This window comes from Microplitis demolitor, chromosome 3, assembly GCF_026212275.2.
Source record: "Microplitis demolitor isolate Queensland-Clemson2020A chromosome 3, iyMicDemo2.1a, whole genome shotgun sequence".
Lineage (NCBI taxonomy): Eukaryota > Metazoa > Arthropoda > Insecta > Hymenoptera > Braconidae > Microplitis > Microplitis demolitor.
In genome coordinates, this window is record NC_068547.1 from 5,910,645 (window position 1) to 5,930,223 (window position 19,579).

At 27.5% G+C, this 19,579-nt stretch overlaps 1 protein-coding gene across 2 annotated transcripts in view; it reads right to left on the minus strand.

The window, feature by feature from the left end:
• Window positions 1-8,319: 8,319 nt before the first annotated feature.
• The window catches only part of LOC103580748 (semaphorin-1A), an 83,175-nt gene continuing 71,915 nt past the window's right edge, over window positions 8,320-19,579 (minus strand). Inside the window, exons 4-10 of one of the 2 annotated variants that reach the window (XM_014440580.2) lie at window positions 18,845-19,254; window positions 15,872-15,960; window positions 15,531-15,672; window positions 15,014-15,362; window positions 13,869-14,482; window positions 13,464-13,674; window positions 8,320-13,333 (exon numbers count right to left, since the gene is read on the minus strand). In XM_014440580.2, coding sequence (XP_014296066.1) covers window positions 13,057-13,333; window positions 13,464-13,674; window positions 13,869-14,482; window positions 15,014-15,362; window positions 15,531-15,672; window positions 15,872-15,960; window positions 18,845-19,254 — 2,092 coding nt within the window. In that variant the 3' untranslated portion in view covers window positions 8,320-13,056. Of the gene's footprint in view, window positions 13,337-13,463; window positions 13,675-13,868; window positions 14,483-15,013; window positions 15,363-15,530; window positions 15,673-15,871; window positions 15,961-18,844; window positions 19,255-19,579 lie in introns of both variants that reach the window. The other variant, XM_014440579.2, reaches the window with a different exon arrangement.

A 19,579-nucleotide genomic window follows, 5' to 3' on the forward strand; every position in this document is an offset into this window, starting at 1 on the left:
TATAGATTTTTAATTTAGAATTCTCGAGTAATTGAAACAGTAATTAGGGTGAGTCAACTAAACTTTGTTATAAAAAAAAAAAACATTGGTAAATATTCAGACCAAGCTCAACTTGTTTTTTAGCTGCAAAAATTTTCTGTTCCAAAAATTTCATATTTTTTAAATAAGTACGTAAATATATCATCCATTTTTCGCCAACCCTTACCCCTTTATGATCAAAATTTAATTTAAACAAATGAATCATCAGAATGTTAGAACATTTACCCATAGATTAATTGATAAAAAAAAATGATTATTGGGAAAATTGAATCCCCTTATGCGGAACTTTGAGTGACAGAGTTAATTCGGATTTAAATAAAATCCGTCATCACTCCGAATTCACTCTTGATTTGTACAGTGTAGCAAATATTGATGTTCACACAGAAAAAAAAATTTCTTGGCGCAAATAATTTCTATTCCCCTCAAAAATTTTTCTAGTCCAAAGAAAATTTTTGTTTAAAATCCAATGTCCAAAAAATTTCTTGCGGCAAAAAATCTTTTTTTCTGTACATGAAAATGGATAAACTAAATAAAAGAATGCAATGAGGGTGAAAAAAGTGTAATAATAATAAAATAAATAAATAATAATAAAATAGCATTGTTATATTATTTTATTACCTAATCAAATTTATTTTGACTTAATATTTCATAATACAATCTATAATCTATGTTGATTTTTATAAAATAACGCAATAGTCAAATGCAAAAATGGGTACAAAAACGCAAGTGTTTGTATTTTAAATATATAATATAATATTTAAACCGTAGATAAAAAATTACGGTATTTAATATATATATTATTTCATTTAAATAATGAGAGATAAGAGGCAATTGTACGATGATTGAGACCCTAATTTATGAATAATGCAAAAATGATAAAACAGTGATGCGAGAGTATGGTTTCTTTTTTTTCAGTTTCATGTCTTTTCTTTACTTTAATGTATATTTATAATATATATATATATATTTGTTTTTTTTTGTTTTTATTTATTAGTTTCCATTTCATTTTTTTATTTCCTTTTATATAAAGTCTAATGAATTAATCGTATATATTGTACATAATTCATTAATACCATAGCAGCCTCACTCTCTAATAGTACTAAATATAATAATAGTATATAATAATAATGCAGTAATTATTGTTAATACAGATTATTAACATTATATAAATAATAAATGTCGGAATAATCGATAAACAATTCTACAAGTATATTTTTTAATCCTTTTGTTCTCGTTACTTAATTGTTTTTTTTTTTTTTTATTTTTTTCTTTATTTTTGTTCACTTTTTAAATGTTTATCATATAGTTAATAATCACAATAGCGTATTCTGAAAAATAGATTAGGATTCCGTAGGCAGAGGGCTGAGATTTAAATCATCAATTTTTATTTTATTATTTTAATTATTAATTAATTAATTATTTTATTTTATAAATCTACATCGTCTGAATGACGTAATGACCAAGTACTGGGAAGAACAAACGAGTTCAAGCAACATTTTTTATAACTTTTACATAAATAAATATTAAAATCTCTTTAAAGTCACGTGCAAACAATTTTAATTTAAATATTAATAATTATAATAATTAATTATTTTGCACATCGAACTCGTGGAGATTTGAAACATTTATTTTATTTAATTACCGATTATCGTCCAATAATTTAAATAAAGATCTTGATATATTTTATCACCCATTTATAAAAGTGTCCATTTTTTCTTCCATTCTCTCTTTCTCTCTCTCTTTATTTAAAATAACAACTAGTCGCAATAAAAGGGAGATTGGCTCGGTTCGCTCGTTCAATCAACACACACTTGCAGGTGATGGACGAAAATTTTATTTTTTATCATTTTAAATTATTTATTTATCTCTAGATCTCTGCCCAGGGAACCCGCTATAACAGGGCACTATGAACAGCAGTCCGCCGGTTTTAAATGTCTTCCGACTTTACAATCATTCCATATTTTTTTTAAATTTTAATTTTTTTTTATCACTAACACTCGGATTTTAAAATCTCAATTTTATTTAATATTATTTGCAATTTAATCAGTCATCCAAACTTTCGCGCCAAAAATTATTTGTTGATTCAATTTAGTACTCGCTCTATAAATTATACATTCTATCAAGCGCACGTTTTACTTAAAAATTATCATTATCATTATCATTATTATTATTAATATTAATATTATTTATCCAATTAGACATTAAATATCCGGATAATTTCTTAAATCTCAAGATTTTAAATAAATCTTGATCTCTTTAAATTTAATAATTAACTTATTAAATTTTGTTGGTTTTAATTAAATGCTGTTACATAAAATAAAGTTAAATAATTTTTTTCACGTGCGCATTTATTTATATAATTAAATATTAATTACCAACAAAACATTTACGTAATTTGCGATATAATTTTCGGTAAAAGCAGAGGCAGTATTACATCACGTTGTGCGATTACATTAAAAAATATTATAAAATTCTATTACATATTTATTTAAATTACATAGTTTTTTTTGTTAAAAAATTAAATAATTAAATGATAATTACATAAATTTAATAATTATTTTATATTAAAAATATCAACGTTTTGGAAACGAGTTTATTTGTTAACATGGAAATTATTGGAATGTCAAGAATTTTTGGATTTTTTTTTTAAATTTGTTTTCCACTCTAATAAAAAAAAAATTGCATTTATTATTAAGTAATTAAAATTTTAATTAAAATGGATTTAAAAAATTAATTAGTATTTACAATTATGTATAATTATAATTATTGAACATAAAAATATGGTTAATTGGTAGGAAATAATGAATTAATTATTTTAATTACAAAGCAACGTAAGCGGATTTATTTACGATTATTTATTTATTTTATTCAGGATTCTCAAATCCCACTATGCTCTGTACTGTCAATTATCTTTCCTATGTCAGCAGCATTCATTCTATTAATCAGCCACAGTAAATCACTAATTATCTTTTTGCGTTATATTTTATATATTTTTAATTTATTAATTAATTTATCAATCAAAATTTTATTTTTAAAAAGACGCGCAATTTCTACCTCAGCCTACTGCCAACTACTTGGTAATTTCCGTCTCCTCTTTATCCATCATCGTGTCATAAATATATAACAAAAACTATAATTTAGATCTTGAAATGTTTTTCAAAATCCGTAAATTAATTTTCAAAATTTTAATTTTTTATTTTTACAGTTTGACAATTAAAATTTTATTTTTAAAAATCTATCGAAGTAAATTTCAAAAAATTGCCAGTATTTAAATAATTGAACGCTCGGGAAAAAAATTTTATGTAACGAGAGTTATATTTATATCAAATTCAAATTAATCAAGATCTTAGATCTCAATTTTTTAAGGCTCAGTTTCTTTTGAAATAAAAATTTTAAATTTTTTACAATACGATAAATTGCCTTTTTTAAATTACAATCTCCGCAACTAAAAATTTTTATTTCCGAGCGTAATAATTATTTTTCAAATGCTAATTTTCTAACGCACTTGCTTATGTCAAATTCTCTAATGCCGACTCTGGTCCTTACAAAAATAAAATTTCAATATTTACTTATTACATTCATATATTTTTTTTTTTTTAATAATTATATTCAAATTTCTATAAACATCAGTGTGACAGTGACTTAATTTTTTTTCTTAATTAATTAAAATTTGCTTACATTTTAAATTAAAAAAAAAGTTTGAGTTTCTCAATAATTTTTTTTTTTTTTCTTTCTTTCATACCAGAGTCGCATTCAGATCACTCTCAATTACACATGGCTGATTTATCAACATTAACACATGCCAGGACTCTCAGCCCATTGTTTCCAAATCTTGATCTCTATAATAAATTCTTAATTATTTTTATTTTTTTTACAGTAAAAAATAGCATGAACGGCACTGTATTAGGAAGAAGCAAAATACATATTTAATTACATTACAATTTATTTAAATCGTTGCTAACTTTAATTTCAATTGTATTTAAAAATTAAAATAAATTTTAAACTCACTCATTATCTATTTCACTCTTCACATGCATTAGCCCTATTTCTTTTTTTTTTTTTTTTTTTTTTTAATATTTTTATTCATTTTTTATAAACAAAAGGGACAGGGAAAAACATTATCAACGTGTGCCAGATTTGAATGGCAGGCAAATGAGTTCTTAATTTAAATATTTCGATTTACAACCACGTTCATATATTTATTTTTTGTCAATTAAATTTTTACATCAACACTTTTTCTTAATTAAAAAAAAAAAAATGCCAGGTAATTTTTAAAAATGAAAGGAAATAAAAATAAAAAGTTAATTGACAAAAAATAAATAACGTGTAATCAACTCTAATTAACATTAGGTACTAATTTGTTAAATATTTAATATTTTTATTTAAAATGACTTACAATTCGTACAACTTGCCTAACTTATAAAACTATTACGCTTAAATGATGAATTAACACTAGATCTTTTGTTTAAATATACAGATCAGTTAGATAACTTAATAATTAATATATATATAATTGTAACTGTGTATGTTTTCCTCTACTTAGGCTAGACTCCGACGGAAAAATATATTTATAAAAAGTTATAATATTATATTATTAATAATAATAATAATATATAATATATATTTATATATTTATACGTTATAAGCGACTCTACATACCAATTGTTAATTTTAATTCATTAATAATTTTTTTTTTTGCTAATCACCTACTTATAGCTATAATTCTCATCATCATAATCAATTACGTTCTCATACATTATACAGTATTTTCTATAAGCTCCGATAAGGAAAAGGAGCCTGTCTATATTTAATCCTTAACCATTCATATTTGTTATTTATTATAACCGACTAAATCTCTCTATAAACACATATACAACTCACGTGTTATTGAAATAAAATAATGCCGATTTTTATTATTTTTTTATTAATGCTCATTAAAAACTCAGGGTCATTTTTTTTCATTCAAATTTTATGAACCTGCAATTGACAGACCATCAAAAATTTTTGGATTTTCATTTTAACGAATCAAGTAATAAAAAATTAAATCTAAAAAAATGCACATGTAGAAAATTAAAAAAATTACACGTGTAATTTTTTCAAAAATTTGTTTTTTTTATAATTCATCATTTTGAAACCAATTCCAAAAATTAATAGACATCGGCTAATCTCAGTATCATGAAATTGACAGACAATCAAAAATTTTTGGATTTTCTTATTATTGCAATTTTTTCAAAAATTTTTTTTTTATAATTTATGGCTTGGAAAATGAATCAAAAAATTATTAAATGTCTAACATCAGTATCATTATATTTTAAGGATTTAAAAAATAAATTATTTTGAAATTTTTTTTTTTTATGTAATTTAATTATACGTAAAATCATATTTTTTTAATTAAAAATAAAAAATATGTCAAAATTGTAAACAAATCCAATTAAATTTTGTAATTAAAATTTTTTTGATAATTTTAATCATCAATTTTAAAAAATAGATTTTTTATTTGAATTTTTTTTAATTTAACCATAGAAAAAAAATTTTCTTTCGTCGATTCATTCAAATAATTTTTTTTCTTTTTATACAAGAAAAAAAAATTTCCCTGAGTTCTAAGGATTTTTATGAGCAAAAAATAATTTTTATTGAGACTACTTGATAAAAATTATTCTAATAATAAAATAAAAAATTAAAAAGTGTAATAAAAGTGAATAAAAAGTCTCAATAACATGCATTGTTTTAATTCAATAAAAAAATGGGCCATAATTTAAAGCAAGTGTCCCCCGACGTTGTTATCGACAGAATAATTAAAACGTTAACATATGTTAATGGACCTCTGATTAAATTGTTTTACTTTTTGTGCATGTCATGTGTACGTGTCAGCTGTTGTTCTTGTTGTTGCTGTGGTTCTTGTTAATTTATCATCGCTCTTCTTGTTCATTTATTTATTTATTTTTTTAATAAAAGTTGTGCAAGGGGTCACTTCTTCGTCGGATTGATATACCGCTTTGTGCGACTCTAACAATAACTCACAATTACAACGGTCTACTTTTTTTTTTACAGTTTAAATATCTTTGGTATCGCGCCTGAGTTTATTTTCATTAATTAATAAATCGATCTCGACAATTTTCAATTTTTCTCCAACGATTAATTTATTAATTTTCTTCAATATTTAATTTTAAAAAACTCATTTTTTCTCAATAACTAGAGCCAGAAATTCAATTAAAAATAAAATAAAAAAATACCTACGAGTGAAAAATTAATTATTTAATTAATAATAAAAAACGATAATTAAATTTTTTTAAATTTGAAATATAGAAATAAAAAATGCATAAATTACTGGGTTATTTAAACACTGCGTTTATTAAATAATTAAAAAAAATATTAATTAAAAAAAAGGTTAAACGAATTGTTAAAAATGAATCAACAAAACACGTTGTTAAAGTTTTAATTAGTTGACTAATGAAATAGAATGTGAAATGTAAATTTTAACAATGCATCAGTACATTGTACAATCAGCCGCTGTAATAATTATTTAACGAGTATACATTGAACAAACTTTCTGGCACTAGTAATAACCAAGATGAGGAAGTAGTCAATTAAAAATAATGGCAGGTTTATGTGTCCTATCCCAGTTTTCTCTTTACCCACCGTGAGCCCAACCCCAATGGCTCCAACATCCAGCCCCCAACTTCGAACCCCACATGATTATTAATTTTCATACGAATTCAATAAGCGTCAACTATTATATTTCATATATCCAATATTCAAAATGTCATATTTCATGGCCTAATTTCATCCCATTATTCATTCATTTATTATTTTTTTTTTTACATTCAAAGTTTTAATTTTTTTTACTACCGACCGACCAATAGACTGCAGGCTGACTACATTGTGATTATGATGATAATTTTTTTTTTTAATTATTGATTATTAATTAGTTTTAAAAAGTCTATACACATGTCACCGTTGTCAATTATTTTTAAAATTACAATTTTTTTATGACCCTGAAGTTAGCAGACAATTAAAAGTTTTTGGATTTTTTTTTCAACGAATAAATTACAAAAAAAAAAATTTGAAAAAATGCACATGTAGAAAATTAAAAAATCTATAAGTGCATTTTTTTTAAATATTTTTTTTTTTTTAATAATTTATCATTTGAAATAAATTTCAAAAATTATTAGACGTCGGCTAACTCAGTATCAGTTTTTTTACCACTGGAAAATTTCAAAAATTAGTAAATAAAAAATTTCAAATTTTTTTATTACTTTTTAATGTCTGGGTACTGAGTATTTGTATTTTAAAAAATTATTTTGTTTAAAACTTAATAATAAATAACAAGATAAAAAATTTGTACTATTGGTAAAAAAAAAGTGTACGCGGGTTATTTGTTGTCATGTTTTTTTTGTAATTTGTAATAAAAAACGATTGCAATAAAAAACAATTTTCAAATAAAAGCTCGTTGAGGTTTTTGTCAGTCTTTTTTAAATTTATTTTTTGGGAGGTGTTGGTAACGAGCTTTAATTTTTGTCATTTAAAAAAATTAAAAATTTGAAAATAAAAAAAAAAAGCGAAACAATTATCGTATAATAAAAGTTGTACAATTAAATGCGTGTAAGTGAGTAAGTTTAAATGTGCGTGTAATAGTCGGACGTTATTCAAGTTCGATTGTTCACAAATTTAGTGCATTAATGAGAAAAACTTTTTATGTATTTTCATTTTTTTCCATTTAAACTTTTATTTTTATTTTAATCTTCAATGTTTACCATCGAGTTTGTTGTACAAGTTTATTATATTTAACGAGTGACAAAGATTTAGTGAGTTTGAGTAAGAATACGCTTAGCGAAAACTCCCGACAAACTATTTTTTATTTTATTTATCTTTTTCATTATTTAGTTTTTATATTTTTTGTTTAAACATCGTTGGGTTCTCGTTTAATATTAATTAACCTTGAGAAATTTTATTATTTAGCTTTAAAAATTCACATCCAATGTGGCACTCTCGGTGATTCTTTAGTGAATCTACTTTTATTTAAAATAATTTTTTAAGTTTCCCTTTTGTTGCATTAAACTTTAAGTAGAATTGTGGGTTTTCATTTTTCATAAACTTTCATTTTAACTTTTTTAATTAATATTTTTTTTTTTTTAATATTTATTACAAACAAATTTTACTTACTAAATTAATAATAACTACATTAATTATAATTAAATTAAAATATTTAATAATTTTTTTTACTAGAAATTTAACTAAGAAAATAAAAAAAAATATATTTACTTATGAGTATTAATTTTTTGGTTTTAATACGATTGTTGTAATCGTAAATTACAAACTACTATTTAATATAATTAGTACGGTAATAAATTAACATATATATATAATTTAAGAGTTACAAGTACGCCCACACAAACTACTTAAAGATTAAATCATTATTATCACGACTAATTTATATTTATGGAAAACCAAATACTCAAATTGTTTTACAAATTGGTATTTTTAAAAGTTACACAACATGTACACGTTTTATTAACGTGCAAATGGCACAATTTATTTTTAAAATCCTCAACGTCTAACTACAATTACGTTAATATTAATTAATAATTATTATAATTATTATTATTATCATTATTACTATTAACGTTTGGATTTTATTTGTGAACAAAAGAGCTTGTTATTGCGTGTGTAGAGAGAGAGCATTATTTATTTGTTGTTATTATTATTATTATTATTATTATTATTATTTAATAATTAGTTAATTAAATTTAATAGTAAAGACACCCACGACTTCCATTCCTATCTTAACCCATTGTCTAGAAAATATCTCATCGTAATCATTATCCTCATAGTCATAATCATAATATATATATATAGAATATATCACATACGCGTTACTTCTAAACACACTGAAATAAGAAGCACTTTACGATAGATTTCTGTTTTTTTTCTACACACGCCATCAGGCTTTTCTCGCAAATAGATGCACTGATTTTAATTAATTATCGCTTACTTAGTATTCCTAGTGGATCTCAATTACGGTAAATTACAGTAATTACCTAAATTTATGGTATTCGGAAGAATTGTAGTAAAATACAGTATTTTACAATAAATTTCAGTATTTGACGATAAATTACGGCATTGTTACGGTAAAAGTTTAGTTTACCGTAAAAGTGCAGTAAAATTGCGGCGTTTTATCGTAAATGTGCGAATTTAATGCAAAATTACGGAATTTTACCGTAGAGTGTTGTACTATTTTACGGTAAAAATTTCGCAAATTAGAGTTGATTGCGGTACTTTACGGTAATTGGGGCATTTAAGGTAAAGATGCAGTAATTTATCGAAAATTAGTGACAATCCTCAAATATTTAACGGTAAAGGTGCAGTAAAATTACGGCACTTCATCGTAGACATGCAGATTTTCAACAAAACTACGGTATTTTACCCGAAAGTCCGGAAATTTATCGTAAATTTACAGCAACCCTGCGATATTTTAGAGTGAAAGTATGGAATTTTACCGTAGAGTGAAGTATTGTACTGTTTTACGGTAAAATTGCCGTAGGTTCGGGTTAATTGTCATCATTTACAGTAACTTACCGCAACTTACCGTACACTAATATAAATTACCGTAAAATGCGTCAAATTTGCCGTAGCAATCTGGTATTTTGCGGCAAAGTACAATAATTTACGGTAAATACCGTAATTTACCATAATTCGGATCCAGTAGGGATATTAATTTACCATTCATACATAACTTTAACTGCCATTACTGTTTAAATATGTAATTATATACATAAAAGCCTTTTTTTCCACCTTCTACACCTACTCCTATTCTTACTCTTACTCTTACTCTTTATCCCAATCTCTTATTGTTAATCCTTTTAATCATTTTTGGTATTAATTTAAATTCCTGTTTAGTTTTTTTTCTCATCATTCGAATTAATTGTCATTACGTATTTGCGAGTACAAAGGCGTATATTTAAACTAATATATTATTAATTATTTAATCAGTTTTTGTAATTCACAAAACTAAAACTCAACTGTTGATTTTAATTAACAAGTCATCATGTGTTCTCAACTTGAACGGCGCAGTCTACGTTTTATTTAAATTAATTAACACTGTTTTATAATTTATGTATTATTCGCAATTATTTATTATAATTATAATAATAATAATATTAATAATAGCAATTATAACTTAATATTTAAATAAAATCATGACCTCCATTATTATTTATTATTTTTGTTCGTATAAAAAATTTCATCTTCAAATATTAAACAATTTAATTAATATAAAAATAAATCAGGCTTTTATTCTCTATATATTTGGTATTATTGACGAGTATTTAGTATTTGTTTTTTTTTTTCGCATTTATTTATTTATGACAGTGAATTTAATTGGATACAAAGACTAGCGTTGTTGTCTATTCAATAACACGACAATAAGTCCGACGACAAATATCGTCATAAGCAAAAATAATGCGTGTAATTGACTTATTGACTTTATTGCCAACGGATGTGCATTAAAATTTTTTTTCTTTTTTATTACAGCGATTTATTGCCGCTTTATTTTCATACCATATGTAGTAAGATTTAGTCAAGTGAATAAAATATGACGTGATAATTTAAAATGAGGATAAATTCACTGTAAAAAATTAACGGAGTGAATGCGGATTAAATCCGGAGTGAAATGTACTCAGAAGGAGAGTTGATTTAAATATTAAAACTCCGAATCAGAGTGAATGTGGATTCAAATTGCTTTTATCAAAAAAATCTATGGGGGTTTGCATAGGAATCCATAGGAATTCATATAGAAAAGTATGGATTTATGTAAGAATCCATAGGAATTAATATAGGAGTGTATAGATTTATATAAGAATCCATGGGTATCTGGATTCCCATATTGGAAATCTATAGGAAATCGTTAGTATCTGGATTCCGATAGGAACTTGATACTTTTTATGGTATTTGAATCAATAAAGTGACGTTTTTTTTTAATTTTTCTAATTTCTAGTCCATAAAAAATTCCCATATGGACTTTGACATCGTGCAGATTCCCATGGGAAGTCACGGTAAAAACCTACATGGGAATCCATATTTGACTCCCATATAAAATTGGCATGGTATGGATTTCCATAAGAACCCATGTCAGAATCTCTGTTGGACTCCTATAGGAAATCATGGGACTCTGAATTCCCATATGGAAAATCTATAGGAAATTGTCGGTACCTGATTTCCCATATAGAAGGTCGATACTTATTATGGTATTTGCATCAATAACGTGACACTTTTTGTTAATTTTTTCAATTTCTACTCCATACAAAATTTCCATATGAACTTTGACATGTTACGAATTCCCATGGGAAGTCGAGGTAAAAATCTATACTTGATTCCCATATGAATTTGGCATGGAGTGGATTTCCATAGAAACCCATGTCGCGTCTATCTCGAATTCCTTTAAAACCATATGGGAATCCATCCGAAAATGACATGTGTCAACTTACGGAGTAATTTTTTTTTAAGTCCGGCGGAGTGAATTTGAATTTAAATAAAATCCATAATCACTCCTAACTCACTCCCGATTTTTTACAGTGCAATAATAAAAAATTAAATAAATAAAATAAATGGAGATCATGAAATACTATTTCATTTTATTGTAATAAACATTAATATTTTTAAAAATTATTTTACTCCTAATTATGTAGCGTCAAAAAATTTTTTACCAACTTACAAACTATTATTATAAATTATTTAGTCATTAAATTTAATTTTTTTTCTATTGATTAAACTAACTGATTTGTTGATAAGCAAAAAAAGACGCTTGTCGACAAAGATTTTTTTTCGTTATATTTTTTTTTAATCAGTCAAAGTCACGACACAACCCGCGAACACACTTTGTTAATTGTTTAATTATGTTTATATTTTTTAAATTGTTTCAGTAATAGTGATATTAATTGTCATTTTATTATCAACATCAAGCCTTGATAATATCATTTAGTAAAATAAAAAAACTAAATTGATTAGCACGAGGTAAATTTACTTAATCAGTTACTTAAATATTTAAGTATAAAATATAAAATAATATAAATAGAGATCTTTAGTTAATCACCGGCAAAATAATTGTTTAAAAAATAATAAAAATAGCCAGGTTTTAAAATAAAATAACGCTATAGGTCTTACAGTGAGTGGTAGCGTTGTACAATTGACCGAGTAACGCGTAACGTCAGTCAGACATCTCGATAAAAAATATTAGTTTCCCCGTAGTGTAAATACACACCAGCTGTAATTTAAAGCATGCACGACACTCAATGTCTGTACGATACATTAAACTCACACGCACACATCATTAAGCTATACAGCATTCTCTGACACACACACACACACCTACACGCACAAATAAACCCGCAGTAAGTCCAACATATATATGAGTCTTTGTCAATTAAACAGCGCACGAGTTAATGGGGAAAAAAATTTAAAGTAAAAATAGTAATAAAATAAAATAATTAAAAACCCGTGACTGGGTGATTCTGCAGCTTCCGCTGTCGTTATTAATCCTCCTGTTTTTCCTGTATGGTGAAAACATGTATAAATATATATATAGATATAAATTGATGTAGGTGCATTATGTATATATATATATATTTATATTTATAGATCGAGTAACGGTGATAAATATTATTAAATGTTACGAGTTTGTGCTGGACAATAATCGTATATATTAGTACCGTTACGCGAAGACTATGATCGGTATATAAAACTGCAGGGTGGTGTTGGCGGTGGCGGAGACCCGTCGTTAATAGACATGGGTAATAACGTTGGCGGTGGCGATGGCGTTGAGGAGGGAGGCGATGGCGAACTTGACGAGACACTGGACGGCGGGGAAGGTGACTCAAGTGTCCTTGCACCAGCCAATTCCCCGCGACTCGATTGTCCACCACCGGAATTAACGCCGCGATTTCGACCAGAAGTCGCATTGTGACGATTTCTTCCTGGCCGACCTAAACTACGGTGACGGCCGCCTCCCTCCTCACTCGTTTCTCAGAGATAAACTTTCTTAACGCTACGTGTCGTTGCGAAACCGTCGTTACGTCGGTATGCGTCGGTGCCCTGACACGATCTCAGTGTTCCGAAATTGTCGCGCGGGCCACCGCGAAATCCATACGCTTCGGGAAACTGGAACAGCGTCTCGGCGGGTGTTGGCGGTGGTTTTCTCATTGTACCTTTCGGTGAATGCATTTTTGGAGGCTGCGGCATCAGCACTGGCTCTGCGTACGTCACTTCTTCTTGAGGCAACAATTTTGGTTCTGGCGCTAATCTACTGTTGGCATTTAAAAATTTAAAAATTTTTTAAATAAATTAAAATTTGTTGGTGATATTGCGGAGAGATTTGATATTTAATCATAACTATTTAATGGTTGGTTTGTGTTTAAAGACAAATCACTGACCTATTAACATTCTGACGTTGCTCAAAGTACTCGTACTCGGTGTCGGGATAGGGTAAATTGTCATCCTCATCCTTCCGGCATTTGCGACCACACAAATACCCGGCTATAAAACCGACGAATAATGCCGCCAGCGCACCAGCAACAACTGCCATCACCAGAGTTTCCACTGAATATTGAGGCAACGGTGAGTCTGCCGCTGATACTTCTGGTCCTAAAAATTCACAATGTCAATAAATATAAACGTTAAACAAATAAAAACAAATCAATTAATCCAATTCAATAAATTGGATACTGAATATATAAATTTTTATCTCTCCCGTTTGCTCTCTATAAATTCCGTCTAAACTAAATATTAAATGCTAAAAAAAATAAATAAAAAATGCGATTGAAGTCAAGTAAATTCACCTGAATTATTTGGCTCTTCATCTTGCATTATATTAATTATTTCACCCTCCTGCCCGTCTTTGTTGGGCAGCGAGTCCTGAGGGAATTTATTTTGATTTGCCGAAATGGCTCCGACACTGCCGGCATCTTTGCTCAGTGATTTACTGGGTGGACAGGAAGCATGAATTCCAGTGGCAACACTTTGAAGAAATCTCGCAGCGTCGGTAGCCGCTGGTCCAACTAGTGCTCGACATTTTCCTTCCTCTTTATCCCAAGCACAGTAAGGATCCTGTAGAGCGACACATTCACCACACGACAGTATTCTGTCACTGTAACAACGATGCAATCTTAATGCCTGGACTTGACTGTCAGCCACTACCACCAGACGTCCGTCTTCGAGACCATCACCGGCCTGAGACGCTCGTACGACTTTTATTCCACGGACTGGCACCGAAGTTGGAAAAGCCTGGATCTCCTCAATCACAACCGGACTCACCCGCTCATGTGAGTCCGCGGAATCAGCATTTATCGCTTTTATAACTTTACCGTTATCTGTACCGATAAATAATACGTCGTATGTTTTTCCACCGGGAGTTTTTACTTGTGGGTCCACTGCTATCTGAGTGAATCTATAACTATATTTCAAAATAATATTTTTTAAATTTATTTGAGGTGATAAGCGACCGTTCATAAAATGGGTTTGCATTTATGGAAGGTGGGGGTGCTTACTGTGACAATGGGGTCAGGGAGTCTAAGGAAACAATTTTTAAAATTCTTCTCTTGGTTTTTTAAAAACTTTTTTTTTTTGGTTACGATAGAAAGTCATTAATTTCATATTTGTAAATATGTAAATTTTTCATGATACTGAAGTTAGCTGACGTTTAATAATTTTTGAAATTTATTCAAAACGATAAAGTATAAAAAAAAATATTTAAAAAAATTGCACTTATAGTTTTCTAAATTCTCTACATGTGCATATTTTTAGTTTTTTTTGTAATTTCTTTGTTGAAAAAAAAAATTGATAAAGAAGATGGCAGAAAATATGACGGCGAGACGAAGAGAGGGAGGAAGTCTAAAAAGGTAAAATTTCGCGTGACGTATTTTATGAACGGCCACTAATGCTGATGATAATGATGATGAGGATAATAAATATAAATTATACTCACTGAAAACTTGTACGAATAACAATGGGCTGGCCGAAGAAACTTGGCACGGATTCGTCCATCAGCGAATGAGTTTTAATAAAGTTCAATGTAAGATCTGGCAGTGTTCTAGAGTCATTGACACACTGTCCAGGTCTTGGATCCGGTACTTTGGCACTGGCGACCGGCAGCCAATTGGCATTTATCGCCGTCTGTTCTTTGAAGTTGCCTTCAAACGTGTCGGAGATGTCTTGCAGTGAAAATGCACAGACTGCCGAACCGCTTATACTGTTTACTGGTGTTGTAAACGCTCCGTAGATCAATTGCGCTGATACACTACCGTATTGACCGGATATTAAATCAGTTGTTGATTCTGAAGAAAATAAATTTATAAGATAAGATTAAATAGAATAGAATAGAATGAAATGAAATAAGTTTAAAAAATAAATATTATTCGAGTAGTTTTATAGATTAAATTTATCTGGAGACCCTTGAAAAATATATGTTTATATTTTGATATATTTATTAGATATTTATTTACGTATTTCATTGAAGTAAAATGGAAAATCTCCAGTAACAGAACAATTGAGGCGAGACTTGAGAAATGATGTCCATCTATTTCGAAAACGATGTGGACCACCGCGATCATATTTACAAACTCTTGCAACTCGTGAATAAACAGCCTGAAAAATAAATATCAAAGGTTTTTTAATTTTTCCACAAATTTAAAGCAAATTATTAGGAATGTGCGAATAATTTTAAAATTAATTAAATAATGCATTAATCATTTTAATTACATAAAATATTAATGACAATTATTCGCGAAAATTTACATAATTTTTAACACTGAATATATTAACGTATGTAAAAAAATTTATTTACCTTTCCACAATTAATGTATTCGACGGCTGTCTCTCGGAAGAAAAAATAAACAAAGTCACCTTGAGTCATTGAATTGACAAAATTTGGAGCTAAAAAATAAAAAAATATTCATTTATTTATTTATTTAACACTCTCGGAAATTTTTCAAAAGACATTGAAAATGTAATATAAAGTGTAAATATGTATCAAGTGTCAATTAATAACAACTATGATATCTGAAAGATAAATATAAATATTTATATTCGGTATAACTCAATTTATCGCAGTTCGAAAAAAAAAATAATAAAAAGGCTATTACAAAATAATTAAAGACAGAAAATCAAACATTAATAAAAATTGTGACTCTATTTTTGATAGAGAGAAAAAAAAAGGAAATATAAAAATTACCATAATCATTCATTATTACCACGTGTCAGTTCAAAATTATTCTTTTGCACGGCTGCACTATAATTATAATTGTGAGCCTTTATAAATTTTTTATTTTTTACTTTAATTCCTAATTTAGACAAATAATATCCATTACAATTTATCAATAACTGTCCCATATAACGATCTTTGTAAATTCTTGAACAAGTCTGTTCTCAAGATCAATAGGTGCTAGTGTTTTTCTACGTATGTGTCTTGTTGCAGATACTTGTGAGCAAATTTAAATTGCAAGCCTTACACAAGAAATTCGTGCCAGATTATAACTCAATTCTGGAGGAAGATTATGGTTGAAAATAGTTGCGCATGGCTTGTTCAAGATCTGCTCAAGGCTCAAAATTGAACTTGAGCCCTAAGCAGACCTTGAGCAAGCCATGTGTAAGTAAGTACTTTCTTTAAGTTTCTGGTGCAAGAAATGCGTCAGAAACTCTTTCATTCAAATGTAGCAAGACATACATAAAGCTTGACATGTTTCTTGATACACGATCTTGCGAAAGACACACGTAGAAAAAGACAATAGCAACTAAGGGTCTTGCTCAAAATACTTACTCCAGAATCTTTCTCAAACACGTATTACTAGGGAGTTAGGTGTTTAATATTTTTTATAGTGTAACATAATAATTTTTTGGCAACTCAACTTCTTGCTTCAAGTTTGGTCAACAGCAGAGTAAAAATTCATAGATGTCTTAAGCCCATTTTTCTCTGCGTGACCTCAATTTTCATCTTTTTCATAGACACTCAAAAGAGATCAACCTCCCGAGCAAATTCGTTAATAACCTTGGATATTATAAATATCAGGATATATATTTTATTTGAAATATTTATTAATTGTGAGTAATTTTGTTTGGAATTTATTTATAAAGAAATTATAAACTGTCGGCTGTAAATTAGGTGAGTGAGTTAATTGATTGGAAGTTTGAAAAAAGTCTAGAGATAATTTAATATGAGTAAATGAGTTAAAAAATTTAGAGCGATCATAAAGCATTCTCAGCGCTTTCGCGCTTGAGGTGTGCAATAACGACAAAGTTTTCTACCGCTCGCGAGTTGAAGGCTGTATTATTCGCCCTATAGGTACTGCGATATAACGGTTAACTGACTAAATTAAAATTCCCTTCACTCATTTAATTTCGAGAGTGTATAAGGGTACATTAATTATCTTTCGACATATTAATTGGGCGGCTGTTGAGTGTTGGAGTGAGTTATCAGCCATGGAATTTCCACATAGTAGTATCACACGCTAAAATTCACGTCTCTCATTTATCCGTCATTAATATTTAAATAAAAAAAATTAATTTTTATTGTAATTTTAATAATTAAATTCCTTTGAAATTTATAATTAATTATTAAAACTAATTAGCTGCTGGTATAATTCGCTCGCTGATCATTCAAAAGTTATTACGATACTGTCTTGTATGAATTCAGATATTTTAAATTTACTGTTCAGATAACTGCGTCATTCTTGGAACTGTAATCTGTGTAATAAAAACTTTCAGTGACTTTACAAAATTACTTTTATTTAAGTTTTGAATTTTTTAAAACTCTTATCATCTTTTTATGCTTGATTTGAAAAACTTTATCCGATTCTATTTTTTTTTTTTTTTTTTTTTTTTCATGGATTATGTGAAAGTCAGTTATAAAAGTCAGCAATCGACAGAAAATGTTACTTACATTTTTTTATTTATTATTTAAAATGTAGGCGTTAATTTTAGATTTTCTAGGAAATTCAAATATTAAATTTTTATCAAGGTTTTAAGAAGTCTCTCATAAATGTCACGTTTGATAAATAGCTTCTAAAAATATCTGGTTCAAAAGTTCACGTACTTATAACTACATTAATTTTTAAATAAAAAATTTTTAATTTTCCCGCCAGTTTGTGTTAAAAAAAAAAAAATTTTAAAAAAGTTAATTAAAAATCCTAGTAAATGAAAATTTTCAAGACATTTTTTTAAATCAAAATTATTGAAAAAAGTTTAATAATTAAATGCAAACAAATAATTTTTTTTCACTCAAGTGATTAGTAAAAAATATCAACAAAAATATGTTTCTCATATACTTATTAATTAAACTGTAATTTTTTTTTTTTGCATGTACACGGAAAAAGATTTTTTGATGCAAAAAATTTTCACTTGCCTCAGTAAAATTTTTGAATTATGAATTAAAAACAAAATTTTTTTTCTAGTCTTAAAAAAAAATTTTGTATTCAATTAATAATGCAAAATTTTTCTAGTGCTAAGGAATTTTTTTTTTTTTATTTACTCATTCTAAAAGAAAGACATTAATTTCAAATTAATTGAAATAAAATTTATTATATACTTTGATAAATTTTTCTTTTATTCCGCTAACTGGATGTTATTTTTTTGTATACTCGATAAATATACATTAATATTCATATTGAAAGAAGATTTATGTAATGAGTATAAAATCTGGTTTGACCTAAATATCAAATTTTTTTACATTCAGTGAATTTTCAGTTTATTAAAAAATAAAAGAACTGTTTTTGTGAAATAGGACAGTGGAGAAAAAAAAATATGAAAAATAGTGTAAATTTACCATTTAGACTCATTGAGTCATACTGTTCAGTTTGCAATGGCTCTCTGTAAATAATGGGGTCCATCCCTGAAAAGTCAGCAACAGTGCCCGTGTACAATTCACCGCCGACATACACAAATGTACTATTTTGCTGTGGATCATATGGACACAATGCTTGACCCGCCTTCTCACTTGCCATCGTATAATTTCCACTGTGTACAATGTAGTCACGGCACATTGGCTTAAATGCATTTGTTGCACACACTAAAAGATTTGATTCGCTTGTTTTCGCTAGTATCCTCACATAGTTCTGACAATTTTCCTCATCTTTTCCTTTCACTACACACATTTTAACATCTATTTCCGATGAGTACCACGTTAGCCTCTGCTGTTCTGTCAAGTCTGTCAAACTTAAATTGTGTACTAGATTCCTGAAAACATACAAAAATACATCATATGTAAATTAATCCTACGAAAATAATGGAATATATGGAGAGAAAATTATGGTAACTGTTCTCAGTAAGTTAATGAAATATTAACCTATAACGTTATGGTAATAATTACTTGAAGTTATGGAATATACGCCCATAATTTCTGGAAAAAGTTTTCATAACTATGGAAATTATTCCTATAATTATGGTAATAATTCTTACATCGTATAGTAATTGAATTATGGTAATGATTACCATACTCATGGGAATAGTTTCCATAGATGGCAATCTTCACTATATTACTATGGTCATGAATCCTACAATT